The 26,127-nt window shown below is 40.0% G+C and overlaps 1 protein-coding gene across 1 annotated transcript; it reads right to left on the bottom strand.

Moving 5' to 3' along the window:
- LOC143886473 (kinesin-like protein) lies at window positions 1-25,842 on the bottom strand. The gene is made up of 6 exons (XM_077390447.1): window positions 25,436-25,842; window positions 25,099-25,147; window positions 24,691-24,742; window positions 21,213-21,376; window positions 20,941-21,054; window positions 1-423 (listed from the first exon to the last, which is right to left on the bottom strand). Exons 1-6 carry the CDS (start codon window positions 25,789-25,791, stop codon window positions 271-273), a joined length of 888 nt encoding a protein of 295 aa, XP_077246562.1. The 5' UTR covers window positions 25,792-25,842; the 3' UTR covers window positions 1-270.
- Window positions 25,843-26,127: the final 285 nt, after the last annotated feature.

The following is a 26,127-nucleotide window of genomic DNA, read 5'->3' as shown; positions in this document are numbered from 1 at the left end:
TAATTGGAATAACTATTATTAGATGTTAAAGTAACAAAACCAGAGAAAATCTGTTTAAAGTATGCGAAAATGGCATTGATTCTCCTGGTTGGGGAGGATTCATTAATCTAACAGCAACAAACATTCGGTATACAGGGAGGTCCAGATGTTAATGCCTCATTGATAAGCGAGACTGGGTTCAACGAATCTATTCATTAATCTGGCCTCCCTTTCGTTTAAGCCTTGAGCTTATATTGCAGAAATGAGAAAAATTAGAACAAATCAATATGCTTACATCCATTCGGTGGTCAAAACCTTCTTTGCAAGGGTGCGTAGGAAGCTAGTGAGGGACTTCTTTGCACCACTCAATGCAGCATCAACTTCTTCCCCCGTTTCCTGACGTTCTTGCATAGTATCTACTCTTCGAACAAGCTTTCGCAACTCCTATTAGAAGATAGAGGATGATAAAGGTTAAAGTTGTGATTAAGGGATAGACCACTAAAATTTCAAACATTTATTAAGATGCATCTTGAAATGATGGAAATGTTAAATGAATATTGAATGTTGAATCAAATTGGGAATAGTAGTATAGCATCAAATGACATGAGAAAGAAGCCACGGTACTATCAATTTCAAATTACGAAAGCAATGTCAAGAACACTAATGCACTGGAACGCATGGTTGAAGGCCAGGAGATCTAGTCCCCCGGGTACCCATAGTTTTTAAAAATAAATCAGTATAATTTTGAAAAATCACAAATATCCGGAAGTATTTGGAAAAAGAATTTTTCAAAAAATGCAAATACTTCTTTCATATTACCAAAATAAAAATAGAAAACAAAGATTATAGCAAGATTCACAAATGATACTAATGATACAGCTTTTTTAAATAGTAGAGATTCAAATATGGGCACTAGTACTCTATATATACATTTCAGATACACCAAAGATCAGGTGAATCCCCACCCACCAACTCACCCTAAACCGATACCCTCTCTGAAATGCACCAAAGATATTATGATCTCTCTCCAAAGAGTGGCACTCTAAAATCTATAATCATCTCACGTATTCTACCCCCAAAATTAGAGCCGTACTTCTCACTCACCATTCTACAGACACAACTTTCGTCTCCAAATCTCCACAACCATTTTCCTAATAGAGCCATCTTCATCGACTTAAGTTTCCTAAAATCAAGCCCACCCTCCGGGACAGACCTCCACCCAACAAATCAGGTGATACTTCCTGCATATCTTCTTTACCATTCCACAAGTTTCTTTAAAGTTGGTTCTGCCTACTGATCACCCTTCCATAGGCCAACAAAAGAGAGGCATGCAATATCAAGGGAGATTGACAAGAAAACTTTAACCAGGGAGATTCAACCACCTAAAAAAGGAAGATACTTCTTCCAAGGGCAGAGTCTCCTCTCCTCTATCTTAATGATAGGGTCCCAAAGGCTTTCGGGAGTCCAACCAACACACGAGCCCTAAATAGGAGTTTGGGATAGGTTCCTATCTCCATCCCAGCACTACTAATCAAATCGATCACCTTCATCCTCGCTCAAATAGATACCATCAACACTAATTTTGAAAAACTAATCATATTCCCAGAGACACTTACGATTCTTGATTTCCCCCTCTTCAGACTCCTCTTCCAAGGGAAGAGTCTCCTCTCCTTTCTCTCAATGATAGGGTCCTAAAGGCTTTAGGGCGGCCAACCAACACACAAGAGCACTAAATAGGAGTTCAAGATAGGGTCCCATCTTGATGTGGATCTCGACCCCGCTTAGGCGATCAAAATTGACAACATAAAGCAAGAAGGAATGAGGCGCCAAAGTAGTGGATTGGCATGAATCAATGGTTCAAAGAGAAATTTTGATGTGGGTCGTAAGAGAATCAAGGTATGAAGAGAGATGATGGAAAACTGGTAAATAGGCTGAATGGTGCACTTGTAAATTGAGTGTAGATGAGGGGTTTTATAGTGAGGTACAAATGTAAATAAGCAGCGATGAAGGCCATTGTGTGGAGGTTGTTGAGAGCCACGTCATGTGGTAACTAGCCATGTGCAAATTAGAGGGGACCATGTACACATGGCATGCTATGAGGCTGCATGCTTTGATAGTGTGACATAATTATTGAGTGAGTTTTGCTTCAGCTGAGGCTGAGGGTATTTTCCCTACCCCTTGGGGATTTTTGTTGGAGAATGGAGAGAAGATGGTGGAAAAGAGTAAGTAGAGCTCCCAGATTCGTATGGGCTCTCCTCTCTCTCTCTCTCTCTCTTTGGATTGAAGACAATGTAAGGCCCATTTTTCTTTCCTATTCTTCCAATATTCTACTTTGGATCTATCTTAGTATGTTAGTTTCTTTTAAATTTCAACTGCAAAGACTATCATTTTTCCATGGATCACTTAGGGAGTGATCCATAAAGGGTTGACGAGCGGAAGACCGGAATTTCACTTAGTGATCCACCAAGGGTTGAATAGCCTCAGTTGAAGCAAAACTCACTCAACAGTCCAAAAATCAATTTCCCCCAAATTAGCGCCTCTCACCCCTATTTATAGGGAGTTGAGGAAGCCTAAAAGCTTCTAAAAGTAGTCCCCTCATAAGGACACTTGTCACCTCCTTATTAGTGCTCCTCCATGGTGTTGACAAGTGTCCACTACTGTGGTCCCCCACTTGGACACATGTCACACCATCAATACATGCAGCCTCATAGCATGCCATGTGTACATGATCCCCTCAAACTTGCACATGGCTAGTTGCCACATAGCATGGCTATCAACAACCTCTCTTATTTACATTTGTACCTCACTACAAAACCCCTCATCTACACTCAATTGACAAGTGTGACAGTCAACATATTTACCATTTTTCCACCATCACTCTTCATGCCTTGATTCTCTTATGACCCACATCAAAATTTCACTATGATCGGATTAATTCTTCACCATCGATCCATGCTAATCCATTACTTTGGCACCTCATTCCTTCTTGCTTTTTGTTGGCAATCTTGATCGCCTAAGTGGGGTCGAGATCCACATCATACTCCCCCCTGGTTAAAAAGAGGTTGTCCTCAAGATCGAACACTCTTCATAGTAGGGAGTTAACAATCCTTAAGCCATTGATGTAACTTTAAGTGTCAACTTTTCAATTGGAGATGAGCCCAAAAACCAATGACGAAAGTTCTTCCCTGTTGTGCAATACTTTCATTTCTGTTATCTTGAATTCGAATTCAGTCCACGGCTTCACAAAAGTTATAGCCCATTGTTGCACCTAATTTGAAATCCCAAAGGCAAGCCAAGAGGGGTGAATTGGGTAATTGAAAATTTGGAACACTCTTCATAGTAGGGAGTTAACAATCCTTAAGCCATTGATGTAACTTTAAGTGTCAACTTTTCAATTGGAGATGAGCCCAAAAACCAATGACGAAAGTTCTTCCCTGTTGTGCAATACTTTCATTTCTGCTATCTTGAATTCGAATTCAGTCCACGGCTTCACAAAAGTTATAGCCCATTGTTGCACCTAATTTGAAATCCCGAAGGCAAGCCAAGAGAGGGGTGAATTGGGTAATTGAAAATTTGGAAACGTAATTTAATTTTTACAAACAACTTTACCCTTGTTAATTTGAAATTTAAAGCAAGCAAAGTAAGATATTACCAATCACCAAGAGAAGATACGAAGGAATGAATCATCCACAATTGACACCAAGTTTATAGTGGTTCAGTCTATTCCAAAGACATACTCCACTGTTCCAAGTTTATCTCCTTGGCCTCCTCCACTATTTGGACTCCACACAACAGCCGGATCTGAGGCCTCTTTACAACGTCGAGTCCTGAAACTCTCCAAGGGTGACAACCCTTCTTTACAAGCGTTTGAAGATGAAAGAAAAGCTCTCTTGTGCCTCTTAGTAGGCAAATAATACAATGATAACACTCTCACAAACTCAAAAGATTACAAATATCCTACCTCAAATCCTCTCAAAAATCAAAGTGGCAAAGTCAGGGCTCAAGAAGGTTTGTGAGGTATTTAATGCCAAATTAATAAATCACAAGTTGTTGGTAGGCTTAATAAAATGATAATCAATAGTAGGAAGAAGAATACATGAGGTAGGAGAAGCATTTATATAGAAAGAGAACAAAACTAGTCTTTTTTGAACTTCCAACAGCTAGTTCGGAAGTCTCTCGGAAGCCATTCGGAAGTCCGAAGAACTAGCCGTTATAAAAGTAGGAATTTGAAAATACTGTCTTCGGGCGTCCGAACAGGCAATCTTTGGATATATTTCTTAAGAACTTCCTCAGCCTATTTGGGGGTCTTCCATTGGATTCTTAGAGTGTGTTATACGTACTTAGGTTGTTATTTGAGCCTTGAATACCACTAAGACGTATGAGGGATTGAGTTACATTCTAAAGTGTTAAAACACATCCTAGATCTACGGGTCTTTAACTTGAGAGCCTTGAGTGCTTTGGACTTTGAATCTTCACAAGGATGCTCTCTCTGAGATTTTCATCAACAAATCCTTATCAGTCCCTGATGTGCTTGTCATGAGGCTTTCCATCGAGTTGCTTGTGGGGTAATTTCATATTGACTTGAACTTGATCCACGATACTAACAAGCAAATCATTAGATTATAAGTTTCAATCAATTTTGGTTTGGGATCAATCAAAACACGGGTGATCGTTGAACCGTTGGGCTTACATAATTTAATCCGTATGCCATGCCAAATTCCAACCCTCTGCCCCAAATTTCAATCCATTTTCTGGTCCAAATTTTCAGTTCATTGTAGGACTGAAATTTAGTCTGTTGCTATGATGGAGTTTCATTCGGTACAGATAGAAACTCACTCCCTGTTCTCCTGAATATGACCAAGCTGAATTTTTGAGGCAAAGATCATTGCAGGTGGATGTCTGGTGAGCAGTATCACAAGATGACAAGACCATGTGGAACTTTTATTTAATCTCAACTATCAGTGTAGTAGCTTTGAACAACAATAAGGTCTCCCATGGGACTCTTCCATATCCTTGGAGAGGCTCCCTTCTTCTTTTCTTTTTTTCTTTTTTTTTTTTGAAAATCAACATGTTTATTCATAATAACAAGATGTACAAAGTTTGGGGACAAGTAGTCCCCCCCATTACATAACATCATGAACTGCCAAAGGAGGATTCTCCAATGGCCAAAAAGAGAAATAACACCATAGTAAGATCTTTAAGGCTTCCGTTTGTAGCCCCACACTACACCTCCAGAAGAAAATTCGGGATTGTAACCGAGTCTGTAAAACCCAAAGAACCCTAGTCTCTGTAACACACGAGACTTTCATTACCAACACTGCTTTCGTTCTGAAATTTAAAGACTGAAACCTTCAATACAACCATCGGTTGACCAACCAAGGAGCAAGAGAAATCACGAGCTGCGAAGAACCAAGGTCCCTCAAGCCCCTCTCGGATAACAGTATTGTTCATCCCCTTCAACCTACCAAATGAAGACCTTAACCTAGAAAACAAGTCTAATTAGCAACTCCAAAAAACTTCCTAAATCAGGTACCCTCAATGTACCTCCCATAGAGTTGTCACCAACAAAACCTAAACACAGAAACCAATAGACGAACAAACCAAAATCCAAGCACTTCTAACAGCACCACAGACCTCCCAAAAAACTATTGATAATCCAAAGAACCCTTTATCATTTCCTAAGAGCCTCAAGCTCTCTACTACCTTGGCCCAGTGTCTTCCCCTTTTCTTCTCCCGTATCCCTCTTCTCAATATCATAGAACATTTTCTTGGTCATCTCCACATTCTCTTCAAACCCAAAACCCAAAACACTTCTCATCTTTGACATCTCTACAAATTCGTCTGACAGTGCCTTATCCTCTTCCCCCGAAATCTCCTTTTCCACCTCCTCAAAATCTTGCTCAGCTCTAAAAAGGCACATCTTAATTTTACCGCTGAGATCTGCGTCCAGAGAAAATCTCGAGGGAGCATAGATCCACAATAAGGAGTTTCAATAGCCTCTTCCATCCAGTTATCTCCTGCTTTAGATCCTTCGTCTGGAGCTTTTTCTTCTTCCTCCATAGCTTTTTTAAAATATGGTAATTCATAGACCGGAATACAACTTTCTTCCAAAGATTTCTTACCAGTAAACTCTTCAATCTCCTTCTCCTTTCCTTAGCCGCATCTTGAAGTTTCTTCCATTGAAGTTTTAGATATTCGAGGGCCACTTCCCCCTTTGAAGCTGACCCCTGGTGCTTCCTCTTTCTATTATGACCCACTCTCTTGAAGATTTGCTTACCCCAACTCCCAGACCATCCTACGGGCAGATTTCCTTTTACCCTTAAATTCCAAAGACTCCCTTTCCTCTGAGGAAGAGGAATCCCCAGACATATCAAAGCATTCTAGCATTGAAAGGAGGTTGGAAACAAACCTTTTTCTCCCTTTCGCGTCTGTCAAGATGTCTTCCTCTAAACTTTTTCTTATAGAGAATAGGACCGACCCACTGACCACTGGCAACGAAGGGTTATAATAATTATCCACGAACCCATATGCGTCGGGCATGCTAGAGATGTTTTTCCTACGAAACCTTTCATATTCTGTCTTGGAAACTGTTTTCCAACTGGAGGGCGCTTTAAAAAAGGCCTCTATTTCGTTTTCCAGAAAGCCTTCTTGAGTTTATCTTTTGCAGGATCAAGGGTTCCGACATCCTTTACTTTCTTCGAGACTCGGGTGGGTTTCTATCGTTTTTTTTTATCCTTTTTAAAATCCCCTCTTCTTTGGTTATCCGTTCCTGATTTGCCACATATGTGTGCATTTAATTCCTTTTGTTTTTCCAATTCATCTAGCCGACCTACTTCTCCTCCAGCTTTTGTGGGCCTTAACATGCCAGCCAATGATGTTTCGGCCCGATTGGATCCCAATTCAAATTTGAATTCAAGGCTTTCCAACGGTTCTTTTCCTTTCTTTTGACCTAGGACTGATTTTCCTTTTCTTGCCTCACTGTTGACGACCATCTCCTCCGGTATAAATATACCGGAATTGGACTGATCCCCTACCATAGAGTCGGTTACAACTCCCAGATGGAACTTACCATTAATGTTCTTTTCACCATTAATAGATCCTCCATCCAGCATGGTCATAACACCTATTAAATAACTTTTATTCTCAACCTTCAATTTAATAAATGGAGACAAGCGTTTCCAATCTGAGGTAAGAACTTTAGCTGAAGCAAAGGCCATACAATGGTCATGATTCCCTGACAGTTTAACTCGAAGAACTTGACCAAAAACCCTACCTAACGCTTCAACTGTTGAGGAAGTCCACGCATGAACATGCCTATTTGAATGCTATTTGAATATATATATATATATATATATATATATATATGAGAGAACAGTTCCTACACACTTGTGTAGGTAAGTTACCTACACACTAGCTTAAAATACAGTGGGGGCCCACATTATTTGGGTGATCCAAACAATTCATTTGAATGGTCCTCACATAGATAGAGTGTCCACAAAAAATCAGATCCATAGGATCATCCCAACCCTACGATTTGTGGAGGTAAAATGGACGTGTATAAACCTTCACAAATTAGTCCATTTTTTGTCTCCATAGTTTGAATGGTTAGGATGATCCTATGGATCTGATTTTTTGTGGACACCCTATCTATGTGAGGATCATTCAAATGAATTGTTTGGATCACCCAAACAATGTGGGCCCCCACTGTATTTTAAGCTAGTGTGTAGGTAACTTACCTACACAAGTGTGTAGGAAATGTTTTCTCATATATATATATATATATATATATGAGAATAGAGTTCCTAAGGTGTCACCTCATATAGCTTATATGAGGTGGCGCTCACAAAACATAAGGGGCCCACATTTTTGGGGTGATCCAAACCACTCATTTGAAAGGCCCTTAGATGGATATGGTGCCTACAAAAAATCAGGTCCATAGGATCATTCTAACCCTTCCATTTATGGAGGTTAGAAATGGGCAGATTTATGGAGGTTTATACCCATCCATTTCAACCTCCACAAATGGAAGGGTTAGGATGATCCTATGAAGTTAATTTTTTAGGCACACCCTATCTATGTGAGGGCCTATCAAATGAATGCTTTGGATCATCCAAACAAAGTGGGCCCCTTATGTTTTTAAGCGCCACCTCATATAAGCTATATGAGGTGACACCTTAGGAACTCTCTCTCTCTCTCTCTCTCTCTCTCTCTCTCTCTCTATATATATATATATATATATATATATATATATATATATATATTGTGTCTGAGCGCGCGCGCATAAAGATAGTTAAGTAGGGGGAGTTAAACTTGACTACTCAAAATAAAAAGAAAAAAGAAAAGTGGGGGGGGGGGGGGGGGGGGGTACGTACTTCACATGTATACTTCTTTCCCCAGTCTTTTTGACGTGACAAAAGGGGGAGAAATATGGTATAATTCATTATGTTTTCATGGTTGTGCACCTTCTATTGCCTATTTTACATGTACCATGCTTTTGATTCTTCTATGTCACTACACATTGCACTACCCATGCTTATCATGTGCTAAAGTTTATATTCATGCAAACCATGTGTAATTTACTTTGAATTAAAGCTTGTGATAAGCATATAATGTGGGGGAGGCATAATTTTACATGTTTATCATATTTAGGGGGAGCCTCCACCCCATAATCAATTTAGGTTTGCCATCATCAAAAAGAGGGAGATTGTAAGCCCAAGGGAACAAGCCATTGATGTTTTGATGAATAACAAACCCAAATTGATGGTAGATTGCTAATAGCTTCTCTAGTGTCGTGGTTTAGATAGGATTCATCAAAGCCAACACTTGAAGTAAGAAGAAGGGCAAAACTTGGAGACAATCAAGCATTGGTGGTCTTCCTATGATCCTTGAAGTTCATTGAAGATTGAAGAAAATCACAAGCACAAGAGCAACATAGAAGACTCTCCCAAGTCAAAGAATGTCCATGCCAATGCCTAGAAGACAAGGAATCAAGAAGACTCAAAGTTTCCTCATTCTATAGACTTGACATTAAGCATTTGCATAAAAAGGTGTTTTCAAAACTATTTCAAAATTGTTTGAACAAACTCAAAAATGTATTTGAAAACATAGGACAAATTCCCAAAGACCATGGCCCAATGACCCAAGGAATCCCTCTTTAAAACCATGTTTTTAAAAACAGGACCGGTCGACCGCGGAACCTCGATCGACCGTGGGAAGGTGCTGGAACTTCGGCACCTACCCAGCATTATAGGGCCAGTCGACCAAGGCACCTCGGTCGACCACGAATGAGCTCCTGGAAATTCTAGAGGCCATCTAGAATGGTCAAGGCAGTCAACTACCATAGGGTCGGGACAAGTTTCGGACTTTAAAATAAAAAGTCCAAAAGGTTCAGGATAGCCGACCGCGGATGTTTGAAATTCAAAATAAAAAATAGTGTGCCCAAAGGGCGGGCGACCGCAACACCTCGGTCGACCGCGCCTGTGCGAAAAAGTAATCGTTGGCTAGGAAGCACGGGTACTCTCCCGGGGCTCCCGCACCCGCACCCGACACTTATGGGGTGTGGGTACGTCCGGGGTACGTACCCCCTTTTTTTATAAAAAAAAAACAGTTTTGGTGGTTGGGTGCGTGTCGGGTGTGCACCACGCGTACCCGACACGTCCTGCTTCTTCCTGCTACTTCTCTCTCCTCTCCTGTACTTCTCTCTACTTTCCTGTACTCGGTAGGTATTTACATGTAAACCATTTAAGTAAATGGATACTTAAGATTTACATGTAAATAACGGAATACCCCCCTTTTGGATTTATTAAAAATAGTTTCAACACCTAAATCTAAAAGGAAAAAAAGTCAACTCTCCAGTTCTAGTACAAAATTCAAAGAAAAAGGGTCGGGTCAAAATTTTAACTTTCTTAACTTCCAAACGGTGGGGTATTTTTCAAATTTTAAAAATTCATAAAATCTATTTTGTCCAAACATTATTAAAATCCCAAAAGTCCGGTAAAAAAAATCTCATAATTTGGTCTCTAAAAATTATTCATCTTGTCAGGCACTGGTCAACACACTAGTCACAGACTTTTTTTTCTATTGAATGATGTATTGATGCCTCATGTTATGAAATATGGAACTTAATCACTTCTGAAATGAAGAGTAATATTAGAAATTTCCATTTTGGTGATGTTATTATTATTTGATTGCTCTACAATTATTATTTTTTTAATTTTTATAAATATATAATAAAATATTAAAATATATTATTATATTCGGCGTACCCAAACGTACCTGTACCCGGTTTTTTTGGCAAATCACGTACACACGTACCCGTGTCGTGTCGTACCCGCACCCCGTACCCGTGCTTCATAGATCGTTGGGGCTCAAACGGCTAATTGATTTTCATCCATTTTTTTACCATTTTGCCCCTAAAAGGTAATAACTTTACTTGGGCTATTTACACCCTATCCTTGACCATCAAGGGATCCTTTTGAAACATCATTTATCAAACCCTAAGAGCTTTTACCTTCAAATCAAAAGGAATCCTTCTTCAACCTGTTGAGTATTTATTTTGTGCATTTACTTCTTGTCAAGAAGCACTCCTTAGGACGTTCATTTGTAATCAATAGGAGTGATCGGTGAGCCATTTAGTGTTTATATTTGCCTTTAAGAGGCTTGAGACCTTTCTTTCTTTTGTCATCTTATATTTGCATAGAGAAGTCGTTCCCTTCGAGGCGGTTTGCGAAGAGGGTTGGTGTTCTTGGAGGCGGTTCGCAAAGAGGGTTTGTTCCCTTGGAGGCGATTAACCTTATAAGGCTCAGGACTCGGCTTTAATGGAGGTCCAAAAGAGTGAAGGAAATCCTAAGGAAAGAACAAGTACTTGAGTAGTGGAGTAGGTCCGTTTGTGACCGAACCACTCTAAAATCCTGGTGTAGTCTCCTTACCCGTCATCTCTTCTCATTGGGTGTTTGGTAATCTCTTTCGAAAACCATCTTGATGTAGATTATTTTTTCAATTACACAATTCACCCCCCCACCCCCCGCCTCTTGCCCTTTGGGATTTCAGTCTTAATTCTAGACTGGCCTTGGTTGCCTCTCATCAAATGATGGTGGTTGGCGCATGGCACATGGCAGTGAGCACAAGTACAGGCGTACAGGCCACATGGCAGTGAACACAAGGCGTAGCTACCAACAGAGACTTCAAGGGAGATTGGGAGTCTTTGACCTTCAAGCTATTTAATTTTACTCAACCAAGGGATTTGACGAAATACATCCTGATCTCTCCCAACGAATAAATTCAAAGGAACTGATATACTATGTCCTTTATTAGATTCAGCTGGAACGTAAGAGTGGCGCTGTTTCTAGGTAGAAGATGGCCCGCAATACTGGGGTTGTCTCGACTTCTTGGTCAGTGCAGGAAAGTTCTGGGGCTGACACTAGCTCAGCACCACTAATCCCTCTAAACTTTTTTTTTTTTTTTTTTTTTTTTTAATTAACGAAATTTTATTTCCATCAAATAGATTCGTACATAAAAAGCATAGGGACTCCACACCGACCCCGACAGAGCTGACAATAGATAAACAAGATGAAGACGACCGGTGAGGCGATTCAAACGGCCCCTGAATCTTGCCCGAAGAAAGAGATGACAGATTCGATCCTTGCTGTCCCGGCCTTGGCGAGTTCGTCGGCCTTAGCATTTGCAGACCTTCTCTGGTGAATAAGCTTAGGTTTTAAACCGCGAATCAAATCCCGGATTTCGTCCATGATGGAAGAATGGCGGCAAGGCCCAGAGCAATTGTTCCCCGCCCAAGCAATGACATTGGATGAATCCCCTTCAACGATGAGCGGGCCTAAGTCGTGAGTAGCACACCATTTCAATCCAAACAGCAGGGCTCTGCCTCGTTGGCATCACATACCCCCGCCGGTCCAGAGAAAGTCATGATTGAAATTCCCTCCAAATTGCAAAGGATACCGCCAATACCGGCCTTCCCCGGGTTGCCGAGAGAAGAGCCGTCGAAACTGAGTTTAACCCGTCCATCAGGGGGTGGAATCCACCTAGGAAAGATAGCGGATGATGCCCTCCATTCCGAAACGATCGAGGAGCCATTCCTCAGAATCTCACTTATCGAGTAGGGTATACCGTCTTTGGCCTTAGACCAATTGATAATGGAAATTTTAATACCCAAAATGATGTGATGGACGGATTTGGATTTCGCACGAAAGATACGATTGTTTCGTCCCTTCCACAGATGCCATATTACAGCATATGGAATTGATAACCACATCGACTTGCTGATGCATCCATGGAACACTCCGCCCCAGTGCAGTTGTGTCTTTGTGATGCTGTTCTGTATCAACCATGAGACCCCAAAGAATCTAATGATACCCATCCAAACTGCATAAGAAAAAGGGCATAAGAGGAGGAATAATACTCCTTAAAGACTGGAATGATACTCCTTGAATTGCTTGATGCGATCCAAGGTAGCAAAGCTCATTCAAGGGAAAGAACTCAAAACTAAGAAAATACTTGCAATCAAAGTCCGCAATAGAGGCTAACCAAGAAGAGAGCTTCACTCCCAAGATTGGAATTATGACTCAAAAATCATCATTGAATTCGAATGACTCACGAAAACTCATGGATCTGGTTCTTAATAAGCAGTGGGCAAGGTTATTAAGATCAAACAGATCTATGTATGACCTATACAGATCAAGCACTGTACTAGTGGTGGAAACAGTTCAAACATGATAAGTCTGAAGCTCAAGAAGGTGTAAACAGAAAAGAGTATTATATCATACTCTGTTTTCTATCTTTTGATTATGAAAAAAAGTAATGATTGGTCCGAGACTTAAATGGAAGGGAGAAACAGCTAGATCATGAGAAAGATTGATAAAGAAGAGTGATTCAATCTGGGTAATTACAAAGGCAGTGAAAGAAACCACAATATAGGTAACCGGATCTCACTATAAATGGATCGTGAATTTCTGTTCTTTTAGCAAGTACCTTAGTTCAAACTCCGGCTCCAGTGATGTAATGCATCACAGGTCAGATCCCTCCTTGTTTGATTTTAAGATCAATGTTTAAACTCCAACTCAGCAGCCTTATTTCAGCATCAACAATCTCTGAGCTTGCTGATTCCTCCAGGCAATAAGATAGCCATCAACTCGTGGCTAGCCTCCGGATCAGATATCCAAATAGAAACTTCTTCTTGTTCTCGTCGTGAACTGCAGCTAGAAGAATTCTAGAATTTCCTTAAGATTAGCAGATTCTTAGATGGCAAGAAGGAAAAAGAATCACTGAACAAAAGTTTTTCTTTCCCAGAGCCTTTCACTCTGTGGTGAAAGTAAAACTAATCATAGATCATTGTAGAACTTAGATCAGTTAGATTCCTCTTCCAATAAGATCAGCTCGTGCAAGGATACCAGATCCGAGATCGACTTCCAAAATGAAACTTGGAGACACAGAGTAGCAGATCATAGGATAAGGGTCTAGTGCAGAAAAATACACACTGTTTTGATACCAGCATCAGGAAGAGAATAAGAATTCTTTTTCAATGCTATGATACCAAATTTGATGGGGAATGATCCACGAAGGGTTGACAAGCAGAAGGCCGGAATTTCACTTAGGGAATCCAATCAGATTTTATTTGTCAAACACAAGGAAAAATGATAGTCTTTGCAGTTGAAATTTAAAAGAAACTAACATGCAAAGATAGATACAAGGTATAATATTCGAAGAATAGGAAAGAAAAATGGCCCTTGCATTGTCTTTGTTAAAGTATAAAAGATTAAATAATGCCTTTCTCCAACAGCTTAAGCTTTTGGAGAAGTTGGAAAGTTAACATGGTGTCAGAGCCAAAGGTCTCGAGTTCAAACCTCCCGGATAGCAAAAATCCACATGCGATGGTCGGCCCAAAGTGGGACCAAATGTGCCACGTGTTTGCCAAGCGGGCCACACGTGCGGGGGAGTGTTAAATTATAAAAGATAAATAACACCTTTCTCCAACAGCTTAAGCTTTTGGAGAAGTTGGTAAGTTAACAGTCTTCAATGCAAAGAAAGAGAGGGAGAGTAGAGCATCTTTTTCCACCATCTTCTCTCAAATCTCCAACAAAAACCGCCAAGCGGCAGGGAAAATACCCTCAGCCTTAGGTGTGCAACTTGGGTCGGGCTCAACCCGAACCTGACGGTTTCAACCCGATTTTGGCTCGGGTCGGGTTGGCATTTTCTCGGGTTGGGTTGGGTTAAGGTTGGGAAAAGCCAACCCGAATTAAATTCGGGTTGGGTTAGGGTTCAGGGCTTGGCAACGTGACCCAACCCAAACCTAATCTCCATCTTCTAATTTTATCATGATTTTCTCATGATTATGTTTTTCTTTCTTGTATTTTTCTGTTTGGTCGCAGATGACCCGATCCCAACCCGAATCAACCCGACCCGATTTGGAGGCGAGTTGGGTTGGGGTTGACCATCATCAACCCGAGCCTCGGGTTGGGTCGGGTTAGGGTTGAGGGAATGCTATCTCAGGTCGGGTTAGGCATGGCTTCAACCCGACCCAACCCAACCCGAGTTGCACCCCTACTCAGCCTCAGCTGAAGCAAAACTCACTCAAACAATCCAAAAATCAATTTCCCCCAAATGAGAGCATCTCACCCCTATTTATAGGGAGTGGAGGAAGCCTAGAAGCTTCTAAAAGTGATCCCCTCATAAGGACATTTGTCAACTCCTAGTTAGTGCTCCTCCATGGTGTTGACAAGTGTCCACCAATGTGGTCCCCCACTTGGACACATTTCACACCATCAAAGCATGTAGTTGCATAGCATGCCATGTGTATATGGTCCCCTCAAACTTGCACATGGCTAGTTGCCACATGGCATGGCTCTCAACAACCTCCACACAATGGCCTTCATCTACCCCTTTATTTACATTTGTACCTCACTACAAAACCCCTCATCTACACTCAATTTATAAGTGTGGCATTCAGCCCATTTACCAATTTTCCACCATTACTCTTCATGCCTTGATTCTCTTACGACCCCCATCAAACTGTCCCTTTGATCGGATCAATTCTTCACCATTGATTCATGCAAATCCGCTACTTTGGCGTCTATTTCTTTCTTGCTTTTTGTTGTCAATCTTGATCGCCTGAGAGTTCTTTACTTGGGCAGATGGAATCTCTCTATTCCGAACATATTCATTCCTGAACTTTTCGGAATAAATAAAACGGGGGGAGTATTTGGAACAACGATTAGTATCCTTATCCACATCACATTTGCATTCTAGTACTCATCAAATCGTTCACCTTTCTCCTCAATCAAATAGATACCCATCATCACTAATTTTGAAAAATTAATCATCTTCCTAAAGACAAACTACTAACATCGAACCATTCAAAAAAAAAAAAAATTCGTTAAAGTATAAAAGATAAATAACGCCTTTCTCCAGCAGCTTAAGCTTTTGGAGAAGTTGGTAAGTTAACAATGTATCAGAGCCAAAGGTCGAGTTCAAACCTCCCGGATAGCAAAAATCCACATGCGATGGTCGGACCAAAGTGGGACCACATGTGCCACGTGTTTGCCAAGTGGGCCACACGTGCGGGAGAGTGTTAAAGTATAATAGATAAATAACGCCTTTTCTCCAGCAGCTTAAGCTTTTGGAGAAGTTGGTAAGTTAACACAAACTACTAACATCGAAGTACGACCGTAAAATTCTTGGCTTTCCCCACTCAACATTACTAATACTAAACAAAAGTTTATCATTGGCATATTGAAGATGAGTGACCTTCGTCCTCGAAAAGCCCACCCTAAGACCCTCAACGAGACCTCCAGCCCTAGCTTTGTCCATCATGCAGCTAAAAGAGTGCCATAATGGTGAAGAGAAAGGGGGCCAATAGATCTTGCTAACAGAAACCAGAGGTCCTAAAGAAATCACGAGGTGAGCCATTAACCAAAATCAAACACCAAGCAGACGAAAATCTTGGGTTGCCATCACCCCTGGAAAATGTATTAAATCTTAGATTCAGTTGCTGAAGGATGTAGATTGAAAAAATAAAAAGTTCCTTATTTTAGAAACTTTAAAAAACATCAATCTTTTACACTTAGGAATCCCTAGAGATGGTGACAAAGACCTTTTAGCTAAGTATTGAGATTTGGATTAGATGGTAATGAATCTTTGATTTAGTTGATGAAGGATGGAGATTGAAGAAATAGAAAGTTTCTTATTTTAGAAACTTTATAAAACAGCAATCTTTTAGACATAGGAAACCCTCGAGATTGTGTTAAGGAGCTTTTAGCCAAATTTTGAGATGGGGATGACTCCACTCCACTCTATCATACACTTTCTCCACATTTACTTTATAGTGCCTTCAGCTTTTTGGTAAAAATCCAGAGATTCAATGGCAATCAAAGCGCCATCAAGAATTTGCCTACACTAAATAAAAGCAAGTTTCGACTTCACTCTAGAGGTCTTGAAATTACGAGATGAGCCATTAGCCAAAATCGAGCACAAGGCAAACGAAACACATCTAGTCATCCAAAAACGACAACTGACAGCAAAGCCCATTGTACCCATGAGATGGTTCAGGCAACTTCATTCCACTTTGTCGTAAGCTTTCTCCATTTCTAATGCAGAGTGAACCCTCCACTTGCTTCTTTGGTAGAAATCTACAGATTCATTAGCAATCAAAGCCCCATGAAGAATTTTCCTAACCTAAATAAAAGCACTTTATGACTTCTATGCCAACCCCCCCCCCCGACCCCACGCCACCCACCCACTCATCCACACACACCGTTGTCACCTTTCTTAATCTATCAGCATCCAACTCTCCCCAACAAGCTGACAGGGCAAAAGTCAGCCAAGCAATCCGCCCGACCACCCCATCCTTTTTACGAATGGGAGAACTAAAGGTTGCGCCCGTGCTTCTGTCTAAATGAAGGCCCTCATGGAAAGGATAAAAAAAGATATCAATCATCCAGCAGGGCTCCATCCCCTTCCATCATGAAAAGGGCAGTACAAACTTCTTCACTAGATTCTAACCTATCTCTAGAGAACTCATCAAGCTGATCAAATTCAATCCCAGAAGGGGAAGGAAGAGATTTGCCCCCAATAGAATAAAGGTGTTGATAGAAAGACAACCTCAGAGGAGATGGAAGCCTGATTATCAAATCTCTTGCCATCAATCAATAAGAAATGGATCTGGTTAATTTTTCTTTTGCCGTTGGTTATGCAATGGAAGTACACAATGTTCTTGTCTCCCTCTTTCAGCCATTTGGATCTAGATCTCTCTTTCTTAAGACATACCCTGGTAGATAATTCCTCATCTGACAAATTCCCACTATCTTCCTTAACGCCAAACTCACTGCTTTTCCTAAGAATGTATCCTTTCCTTTGCCCCACGAAACATTTCTCGTATTTGGTCCATCGCATCAGCTTTAGCTCTAAAAACCTTTACCATTCAAAAAAAAAAAAAAACTTAAAAAACCTAAGCTTCTGTCCCCATGCACTTCCAGCCTTCGTCCGACAGCCAGCTAACTTCTCCCTCATATTCAGTTAGAATACTATGAACTCCATTGAGGGCAAATCAGAAATTTATCCAGTTTTCTTTTATCCTTGTTACTTTCCCAAGTAATATGCGCCCTTGATAGAGGTAAATCCACTAAGTCATTTCTTCCCAAAAACTCCGAGAAGGTCAACCATCAACATGTTGAGAGAAATACAATTATTGCCAAAACATTCACCAATAAATCGAGTGACATTAAAATCACCCCCAACACACCGTGGGACAGGCCATCTACCCTGGATAGCATCCAACTACACCCACATATTGCTGCGAAGAGAAGTACTATTAGGACCATAAACAGCCAAGAAGGCCCACTGCCAGTTGTCCACTAAATGCCTTAAACATACCACTACCGAGAAAAAACCAATAGCTTCCTCGTCAAGTACGAACAATGCACCATCCCAAAAATTCTTCTCGAGGCCCCAATAGAATCCAATGATGAAAATTTGAATCTCAATCTACATGCCACGATGGGAACCCATCAACTTTGTCTCCTAAATACAGAAACTAGAGGGCTTATGCTTACATAACATCTCCTTCACATTGGTCTTTTTCTCAATGGTACATAATCTCATACTATTCTAACATGAAAGCTTCATCAGATAGCCACTAGATGTAAGTTCCCACCCTCGATCCCTCTTCCACAACTTCTAAATCTGCCCATGATGTTGCCCATAGCAAGTTGGACCAACGAAATTAACATCCAACTGAAGCCTCCCATCTCTCTCAGAAGTCTCCTAGATCCATCGCCACTAGCTCTACTAAGAGAGTTAAATAACTGTTAGGCCGCAGAATAGAAATATCTGATTCCGCTGGGGGGCCATTTTGTGGAAGATTATTCATGGACAAAACGAGCACCCCCCTGAAACTCACATCAGAAGGGGCTGAAATTTTAAAGGTAAACAATACAAGCTTTGTTGGAACCCCCACGCTACCCAAAGTATGTGTCGGTTATGGATGAGTGGGTTTCCCAAAAAATTCGGTGATCTAAATTCCTCAACGGAATAAAAAATTAATATTTTATTATAAATTTCGACAAATTTCCCGAAATTTACATCCAACGAAATTTGGTAAATTTTGAGAATTTCGATTTCGGTACGTTTCGGTTTCATTCCTCGCCGAAATCCGAAATTTCGGATTTCGGTCGAAATTTAAAACCATGGGAAGGAGAGATTGAAGAGGATGTTAACCACAGAATTAGAGTAGGTTGGTTGAAGTAGAAGCATGCTTCAGGAGTTTCGTGTGATCGTAAAATACTTACCAAGTTGAAGGGAAAGTTTTATAAGACAGCTGTGAGGCCAGTCATGCTGTACGGCTCAAAATGTTGGGCCACCAAGAAGCAGCATGTACATAAGACGAGTGTAACGGAGATGCGAATGCTTAGATGGATGTGCGGCCACACAAGGTTAGATTGAATTAAAAATGAAGACATCCGTAAAAAGGTGGGGGTGGCACCAATTGAGGAGAAGATGAGAGAGCGCTGCTTAAGATGGTTTGGGCATATCCAGCATAGGCCTTTGGATGCTCCAGTGAGAAGAAGTGACTCGTGCCAAGTTGATGGAGTAAAAAGAGGTAGGGCTAGACCGAAAACAACTTGGGTAGAAACAGTGAGGAAAGACATGAGGGCTAGGAACATAACATAGAAAATGAACTTGCATATGATAGAATGGAAGAAAATGATCCATGTAAACGAACCCAACTAGTGTCAGGATTAGACTTAGTCAATTTGAGCAAGGTAGATTCTTTCAGCTTCTTCATGAAAATTTTCTGAAGGATTCATTAGCCGACCCCAACTAGTTTGGGACAAAGGCTTAGTTGAGCTGAGTTCAGTTGAATAAATATTACAAGTTTCCATTCATTAAGGGTAATATTGTAATTTTTCGTTATTTAGTGATTAATAAAAGGGAGGCCAATTTTAAGTAAAGACTGTACTTTTATTTCATGAGATGTGAGAAAATATTATTTTGGGATTAATCTTTTCACTCTCATGATAATTATAGGTAAGATGATCTAAAAGTCATATATGATGTTGACATAAGGTTCCTTACGTAGCATTGTAGGAACGTCAGTCATGCCTGAGATTAAGGAATAAAAGGTCAGAGATATAGTGATCTAGTGCCTAATACGCATAGTTTTAAAACTCCCCCGCGTCATCGTGGACTCCCAAGTCGACTCCCTTTTACCTTGGCCACGTTCCACGTTTTGCCGCCGCGTTCTGCATTTTGCCCCTTTAACTCCCCCGAATTATGGCCGCTTCAGCCGAGTACCCGACTGCGTCGTGCCAAGGCGACTCGGATTTTCTTCAGCCGCGTTCAGAGCCGCATCCGCGTTTTTAAACACGGATTATAGGCCTAAAAGTATTCACAGGTGGGAATGCATATGTTATGCTGCTCTGAGAGAGTGTGTGACTTATCTCAATCACTGGGGTGGAGAACAGGAGACCCTGAGCAGACTAGTGAGTACTTAAAAAAAGTTTAAAAACTGAATGAGACAAATCACTCTGATGCACAGGAAATCCAAACAACCCATAACTAAGCCTTATGAAGTGCAAAAATTCATATTAATACATGCATCAATGAAATCGATAGGAAGAAAATAAGGATCAGAAACTTTGATGCAACCCAATAATGCAATGTTGTCAAGCAAAACAATGAATGCATAGCAAACTATCACAGTAGTCATTCAAAGTTAAGGCTACCCGTGGAGAAGACCCAATGGTGGGAACATGCTAGAACATGACCTACTCAAATGAAAACAACAGGGTGAGAAATTTTGGGTGTGGAAGCTACAAAACAGTGCCTAAAGCATATAATGCTCAATGTTAACACTACGCTAGATGAGTTTATAACAATACAGATGATTTAACAAATTCAGCAAACAATGGGTTGCAGATGTAGGTATATGTAATATAACATAGTTTTCCATGATATTGAGCGAATTTACATGCTGTTTTTCACTCTTTGAAGAGATATTTGTCTCTTCATTGTGTAGACTTTATTATTCATCATGACTGAAAGGTGAAAGAAATAAAAAAGATACCTAGAAGAACCATGACCAACTTGTCTTCTCAAATGTACTATCAAGTCTTCAATATACCACTAGGGATCTACATAATGCAGATAATCTTTATGAACTAGAGAACACAGAGAGCTTCTCGAGTAAAAAAATATTAAGATTGAATCATCTAAACTGTGAAATCATAACTTAGAAGGAAAACTGGGTATCAAGTGTAGATTAGCACTTTAAAAGATACTGTAATCATATGTATCAACAATAAACAAAAAGCAGCAAAACCAACACAGATGAAATAGCGTGAGTCTCAACCCAGACCAAAAGCACTAAAGCAGTAACTAAATTTGTCCCTCCATATGCGTAAACTTTGGTATTAAGTATTAACATTACAGTTTAAACACTTATATTTGACATACCTGCCGATCAAATTCAACATTGTGAACTGAATATACTTCATTGGTGATGGACGAATCTTTGTCAATCAGGCCATCAAACCATCTGGTTGCTAGGTCGATAGAGTTATGGGAAACCTATAATAACTTTCCAGCAATTAGGAACTCGAATCTTTTCAAGAAGTTTTCATATGATATTCTTAGTAAACCTTACAGAAAATTTCCAGTGTAGTCAGATTTGAAGCAATTGAATAGAAGTCAAACAGAGTAATTGATATCTACATATTGTAGTCTACCTCTTCATCCTCATCAGATTCAGTTTCTTCTACCTCTTCCTCATCCTCTTCAATGGCCCATGTCTCTTGACCACATAAACTTTGCAGCCTAGTGTTGTCACCATCTTTTGAAGCCTGGATTAAAGCATCCATCAATTCAGGTTGTACATTCCGCAGCAACCTTCCTAACATGCATTATGATAATTATATGTTAAGATCAAGTGCTTCAGAAATTGGACCAACGAAAGAAGGCCTGCAATAAAATTGAACATGTATATTCTTCGCATTTCTTAACAAAGCAAATTTTCTAGACAAACTTCACAAAAGCTTTACTATATGGTGAATCAATAAACAATATATGCAACACCAAAAGATCAAATCTCCCTTTTGCTGCCGGTCTCACTTAGTTTTTCAGGTAGGGAAGCTTGGTTTGCAGTTGTTATTCCTGCTGCAGGGATTCTTGCAGTTACCGCAGGTGGCTTTGGGGGTGGAACATGCAAGCTAGGGCTTACGCATATGTGAGTAACCTTAACCTGAATAACATTAAGTTAAAAGACTCCTGCGCACGTCAACTAACTTGTAAGGAGCGTGATTATAGAGTTTTTCATCATACTAGCCTGAGAAGTGCAAAGAGGGGGCTTCTTTAAAGTGCTATAAGTGGCGCTCCACCAAATAAATCATCAAACCAAATTTTGAGATTTGAAATTACTAACTTAATGAATCAGGTTGTCCATCCATGTGATGACTACAAACACTTAATATGATATCAAAAATGTCTAGAGAAAATAAATCAGTATTCTGGAGAAGCATATACTCAACAGGAAAGTTGAAGAAGCATACAAGATTAACAGAGGCAGTGTTGCAATGGAGCTTATTACAATTACGATGATAAGACTCACACACTCAAAGTTGGGAGATCGTCACATGGGACTGTGCAAGGTGTTGAAATGCTTAGATGATAATGAAGATCAAGTTGCCTGAACACTTGCATACTGATTGAATCATAAATATCTCCCTATCAAGGTAGCATAGCTGAAGTGAATATCAGTAGTAATCGGCTTTGCCCACCAAGAAGAGCTTCCTTAGCCCAATGCTAACGACTTCTTCTGCGATGACAAGTATCTAAAGAGAAAGAGGATCTCCTTGAAGAAGACCCCTAGTAAATTTGAAGAAATATTTTAGGAAGGTTTTAGAGTCATAAAAGAAAAGCATATGGTTTGTATAAGAGGTCTTTGCAGTTTCGTCTGCTTCATAACCATTATGAATTTGAATTTATGCAAGGATTTTTACCCTTTTCTTTGATGTTTCTCTTTGGGTCAGCATCATATCCTGCAATGAAAGAATATATGGTCCACTGTCTCCCCTGACTCTTCATATAGAGCACAGTGGTCAACAATAAGCCTATGCCTGTTATGCAAGTGGTCTATTATGAGGATTTTTTCGAGGAAGGCGGTCCATCCAAACACGCAAACGTTGGACGGAGCAGGAATGCTCCATACTTCAGCTAGGATCAAGGTCTCAAGATTAGGGACCATTTTATGATATAATGATTTGACACTAAAAACTCCGGAGGTACTCTAGATCCAAACCTTTTTGCCTTCGTTAGTCTTTTTGATATAGCACGATTCCAAAGTCTCTAAAAGTCTAGCCAGTAGGTCCATTTCTCTGTCAAAAATGCTGCGTATGAATCCATCTACAACGATATTCTACCGTCCTCCCACTCAAAGCATTCTTTAACGAAGGCTTCCTTATCCAAAACCATGTCGAATGGGTCACAAAATGCTTCATTTAAGGGGGCCACTTCGCACCATTTGTCATGTCATAATTTAATCCTGGTCAATGAACTTACTCCCATATAGAGGGCGAATTTCATGGAAGATGTGCTCGGTGGCTAATGGAAAGAGTGCAAAAGAACAAATTTCCATAAAAAAAGTTGTTAGGCATGTGTTCGAGGATAAAATTCCAACTTGTATTAACTTTTGGGCCACGGCGAAAAGAGAAGTGACTTCAGTGGAGCTGATTCAGAAGATGTTGCATGGAGGTTATTAATAGTAAGCACTCCTCATCAAAGAACATAGATAAGTGACCCCCCCCCCCCCCTCCCCCATCTCTTCCAGAAAGAAATTCTCAAGATGAACTCTGATGGGTACACTTTTATTAATCTTGGTTCTACTGGGCATTTGTAGAGTTTTAGAGACCACATAGATTCAGCTGGATATTTTGGTACCTATTGAGACTAAGGATTTTAATGTGGTAGTGTTGACGCTTCACCACGGTATGAAGCTTTATATCCTTAGAAGAGATCTGTGACTATTGGAGGTTAATCGAGGAGCGTAATTAGGTGGCGAACTCAACTGTTTATGTTCCCTTAGGGATTGGAAGATCGCAATGAAGGCATCCTTGATTTGGCTTTACTGTCTCTATTTCTCAGAGAGACATGCGTGGCACCTTGCAGAATGTCACTTTCCATTGGAGTCACTTTTGGCTGATGTGGTGTCTATTGAATTTGTTTTTCTTGATCATCTCAACATTGTTCTTATTTGTTTTATTGTCTTTTTTTTTTCAATAAATTTTGTCATTGTTCAAAAAATATACCACTGACGCTTGCTCGTGGAATATGAAACGTCCACAGTTTTTAGACTATGATTTAGCCGACACTTCTAATTTATTCCTAACACACGTGTCCTGCCGTGTCTGACACGACACGCATGTCCACCCGCGTCGACACTCCTTTGGACACTTTTAAATGTACTTCTATATGTGTTCGACTTAATGTGGGTGTGTGGACGTGTTTTTGTGCCGTGTCAAGTGTGACATTCTGTTTTATTATTGCATATTGTATTTACATCTTTCATTATTAACTCTTCTTTTATTATAAACTTTTTTTTAGCTCTTCTTTAACTAGTATTTGTTGTTGTATCATACATATACTTTCTATTTTAGCCGTGTCCCCGTTTCTAAATTTTGGGGGTTCGTCGTGTCCGTGTCGACATACGATACCCGTGTCCGTGTCCACAAATCATAGTTTTTAGATGATGGCAACGATAAGATATACCATCATCACCAATTTAGAAGGTGGAGAACATAGAAGTTATGATTTCATTTTCAAAGATGTGTAAATAGGAATAATTACATCACAAATGGAGTAAGATCATGCATTGTACCATCCCCAATTGACACGAGCATTTCACATGTATTAGTATGGATGATCAACAAGATAATCCAAGTGCAACCATCCACAAACATATTAGAGGGAAACCTCAATTCAAAGTATTCAAATTAGATTTTTTATCATTCCCAAAACATGTATATTCATTAAAATTTTATCCTAAAGTCTTCGACAAATTCACAACCCCGAATTTTACCAACACCAATGAAATCGATATAACACATGCTAAACCTAATAGCATCATACAATCAATTTCCATTAACAAGATAAATGCTACACAAGATTCAATGAAAGCAATGAATAAAATATTTGTAGATAAAAATAGCAAACCTATATAACTGAACTGTCGCCGTTTCCCTTCCCGGACATCAGGACCCAGTCTCTGCAACAGAAAACAACCGACATGAACAAACTGACAAGAATTACCAACTACTCTAAGACCCTGTTTGGATTACAGGAATTTATGGGAAAAGTTTCGAAAGGAAAATTATTTCTAAAATTTCCTGCTTTTTTAACTTGAACATAGCATATTCAATTTGTATTTAGAGGGACCTTCAATTTATGAGTTTGTCCTAAATTAACCAAAATCATATCACTTCCCTTCAAAATATTGAAAGAAAAAAAAAAACACAAGAAAAACTTTTCAGTCAGAAATGTTTTTCTTGCAATCCAAACAGAGCCTAATTTTAAAAATAAAATGAGAGATAAGTAGCAAAAAGGAAAGAACTCCCACAGAACCTTCACTAACATGAGAGCCTCAAAAACCTCTGGCTCAAGGGATGCTACTCTGCAATGACAAACAAAAAGAAGTAGCTTCAAAATGTCATTTTGTAAAAGAAGAACATTTTAATAGACCACCCAATTCCAATTTCATTGTGAAACAGAATTTTGTAGAAAACAAACCATAACTCTCTCATCCCATAGAATTTATGGGTCTGGTCTATTCATTGGAAAGAGGACATCTAGAGCATCGCATAGACACAAATTTTGCTTGATTTCGATTTGAAATGACAAAGTTATGCACATTGCTAATAACCCCAATTGAAATTTCATTGTGAAACTGAAATTTGGATACCTAATAATTCGTTTGATTTGGGGAGGGGAGAAATTGGCCATCTCCATTCCCCAGCGAACTGCGCGGCGAGCTTCTCGTTTCTTCTCATTACGGCTCTTAGTTGTGGGATTATCAAAATCTTCTAGGGTTTCTTGAGGCCCTGTTGGTAGTGATGAATTGGGCAATCTTAGGGAGTGAGATCGGATAAGGGCTTTGGGAGATGATGTGGAGATGTAGAGATGTTGTTGGAGCTTGAGAGGAGAGAAGGAGAAATGGGTTGTGGGGGTAAAAAGGGAGGAGAAAAGATGGATGAGGGTTGGATTTGAATGGAATAGGTGGTGTCTTCTTGGGAATAGTCTGAGAGGCAAAGTAGCCATCCTCTTGGCTGAAGCAAAAGCTGTACCTGCTAATAGAAAGGATTTAATATATAGGGCACAAAATTATTCCACCGTATTTCCCCCATATAACTTAAATCGACCCCCTTATATGTGTCTTTCTCTCTCCTCTTTACCCCTACGTGAAAAATAATAATAATAATTAGATTTCCAAATATGCTGTGCAAATAAGTAATTGGGAATCCACAGATGTGGCAGTTTCCTTCACCCTCTTTGCTCCTCAACCCCTCCCCTCTAGTAGGATGTACCCTCTTTCCTCTCGGTCTCTCTCAACATGAGCTGGCGGATCTAATCATTTTGTATTCAGAACTCAATTCC

Source organism: Tasmannia lanceolata, unplaced genomic scaffold, assembly GCF_043159265.1.
Source record: "Tasmannia lanceolata isolate RefF3 unplaced genomic scaffold, GAP_Taslan_0.1 ptg000011l, whole genome shotgun sequence".
NCBI classification, from domain to species: Eukaryota; Viridiplantae; Streptophyta; class Magnoliopsida; order Canellales; family Winteraceae; genus Tasmannia; species Tasmannia lanceolata.
The sequence above is the reverse complement of the archived record's forward strand: the minus strand, read 5'-3'. Positions and strand labels throughout refer to the sequence as shown.

Excerpts from the sequence above, each read along its gene's own strand:
- LOC143886473 (XM_077390447.1), bottom strand. The coding sequence starts at position 25,791 with ATGGCTACTTTGCCTCTCAGACTATTCCCAAGAAGACACCACCTATTC. Across the intron at positions 25,148-25,435 it reads CAAATCAAACGAATTATTAG|AGTAGCATCCCTTGAGCCAG; the intron begins GTATCCAAATTT and ends TTGTCATTGCAG. Across the intron at positions 24,743-25,098 it reads AGGCTCTCATGTTAGTGAAG|AGACTGGGTCCTGATGTCCG; the intron begins GTTCTGTGGGAG and ends TTTCTGTTGCAG.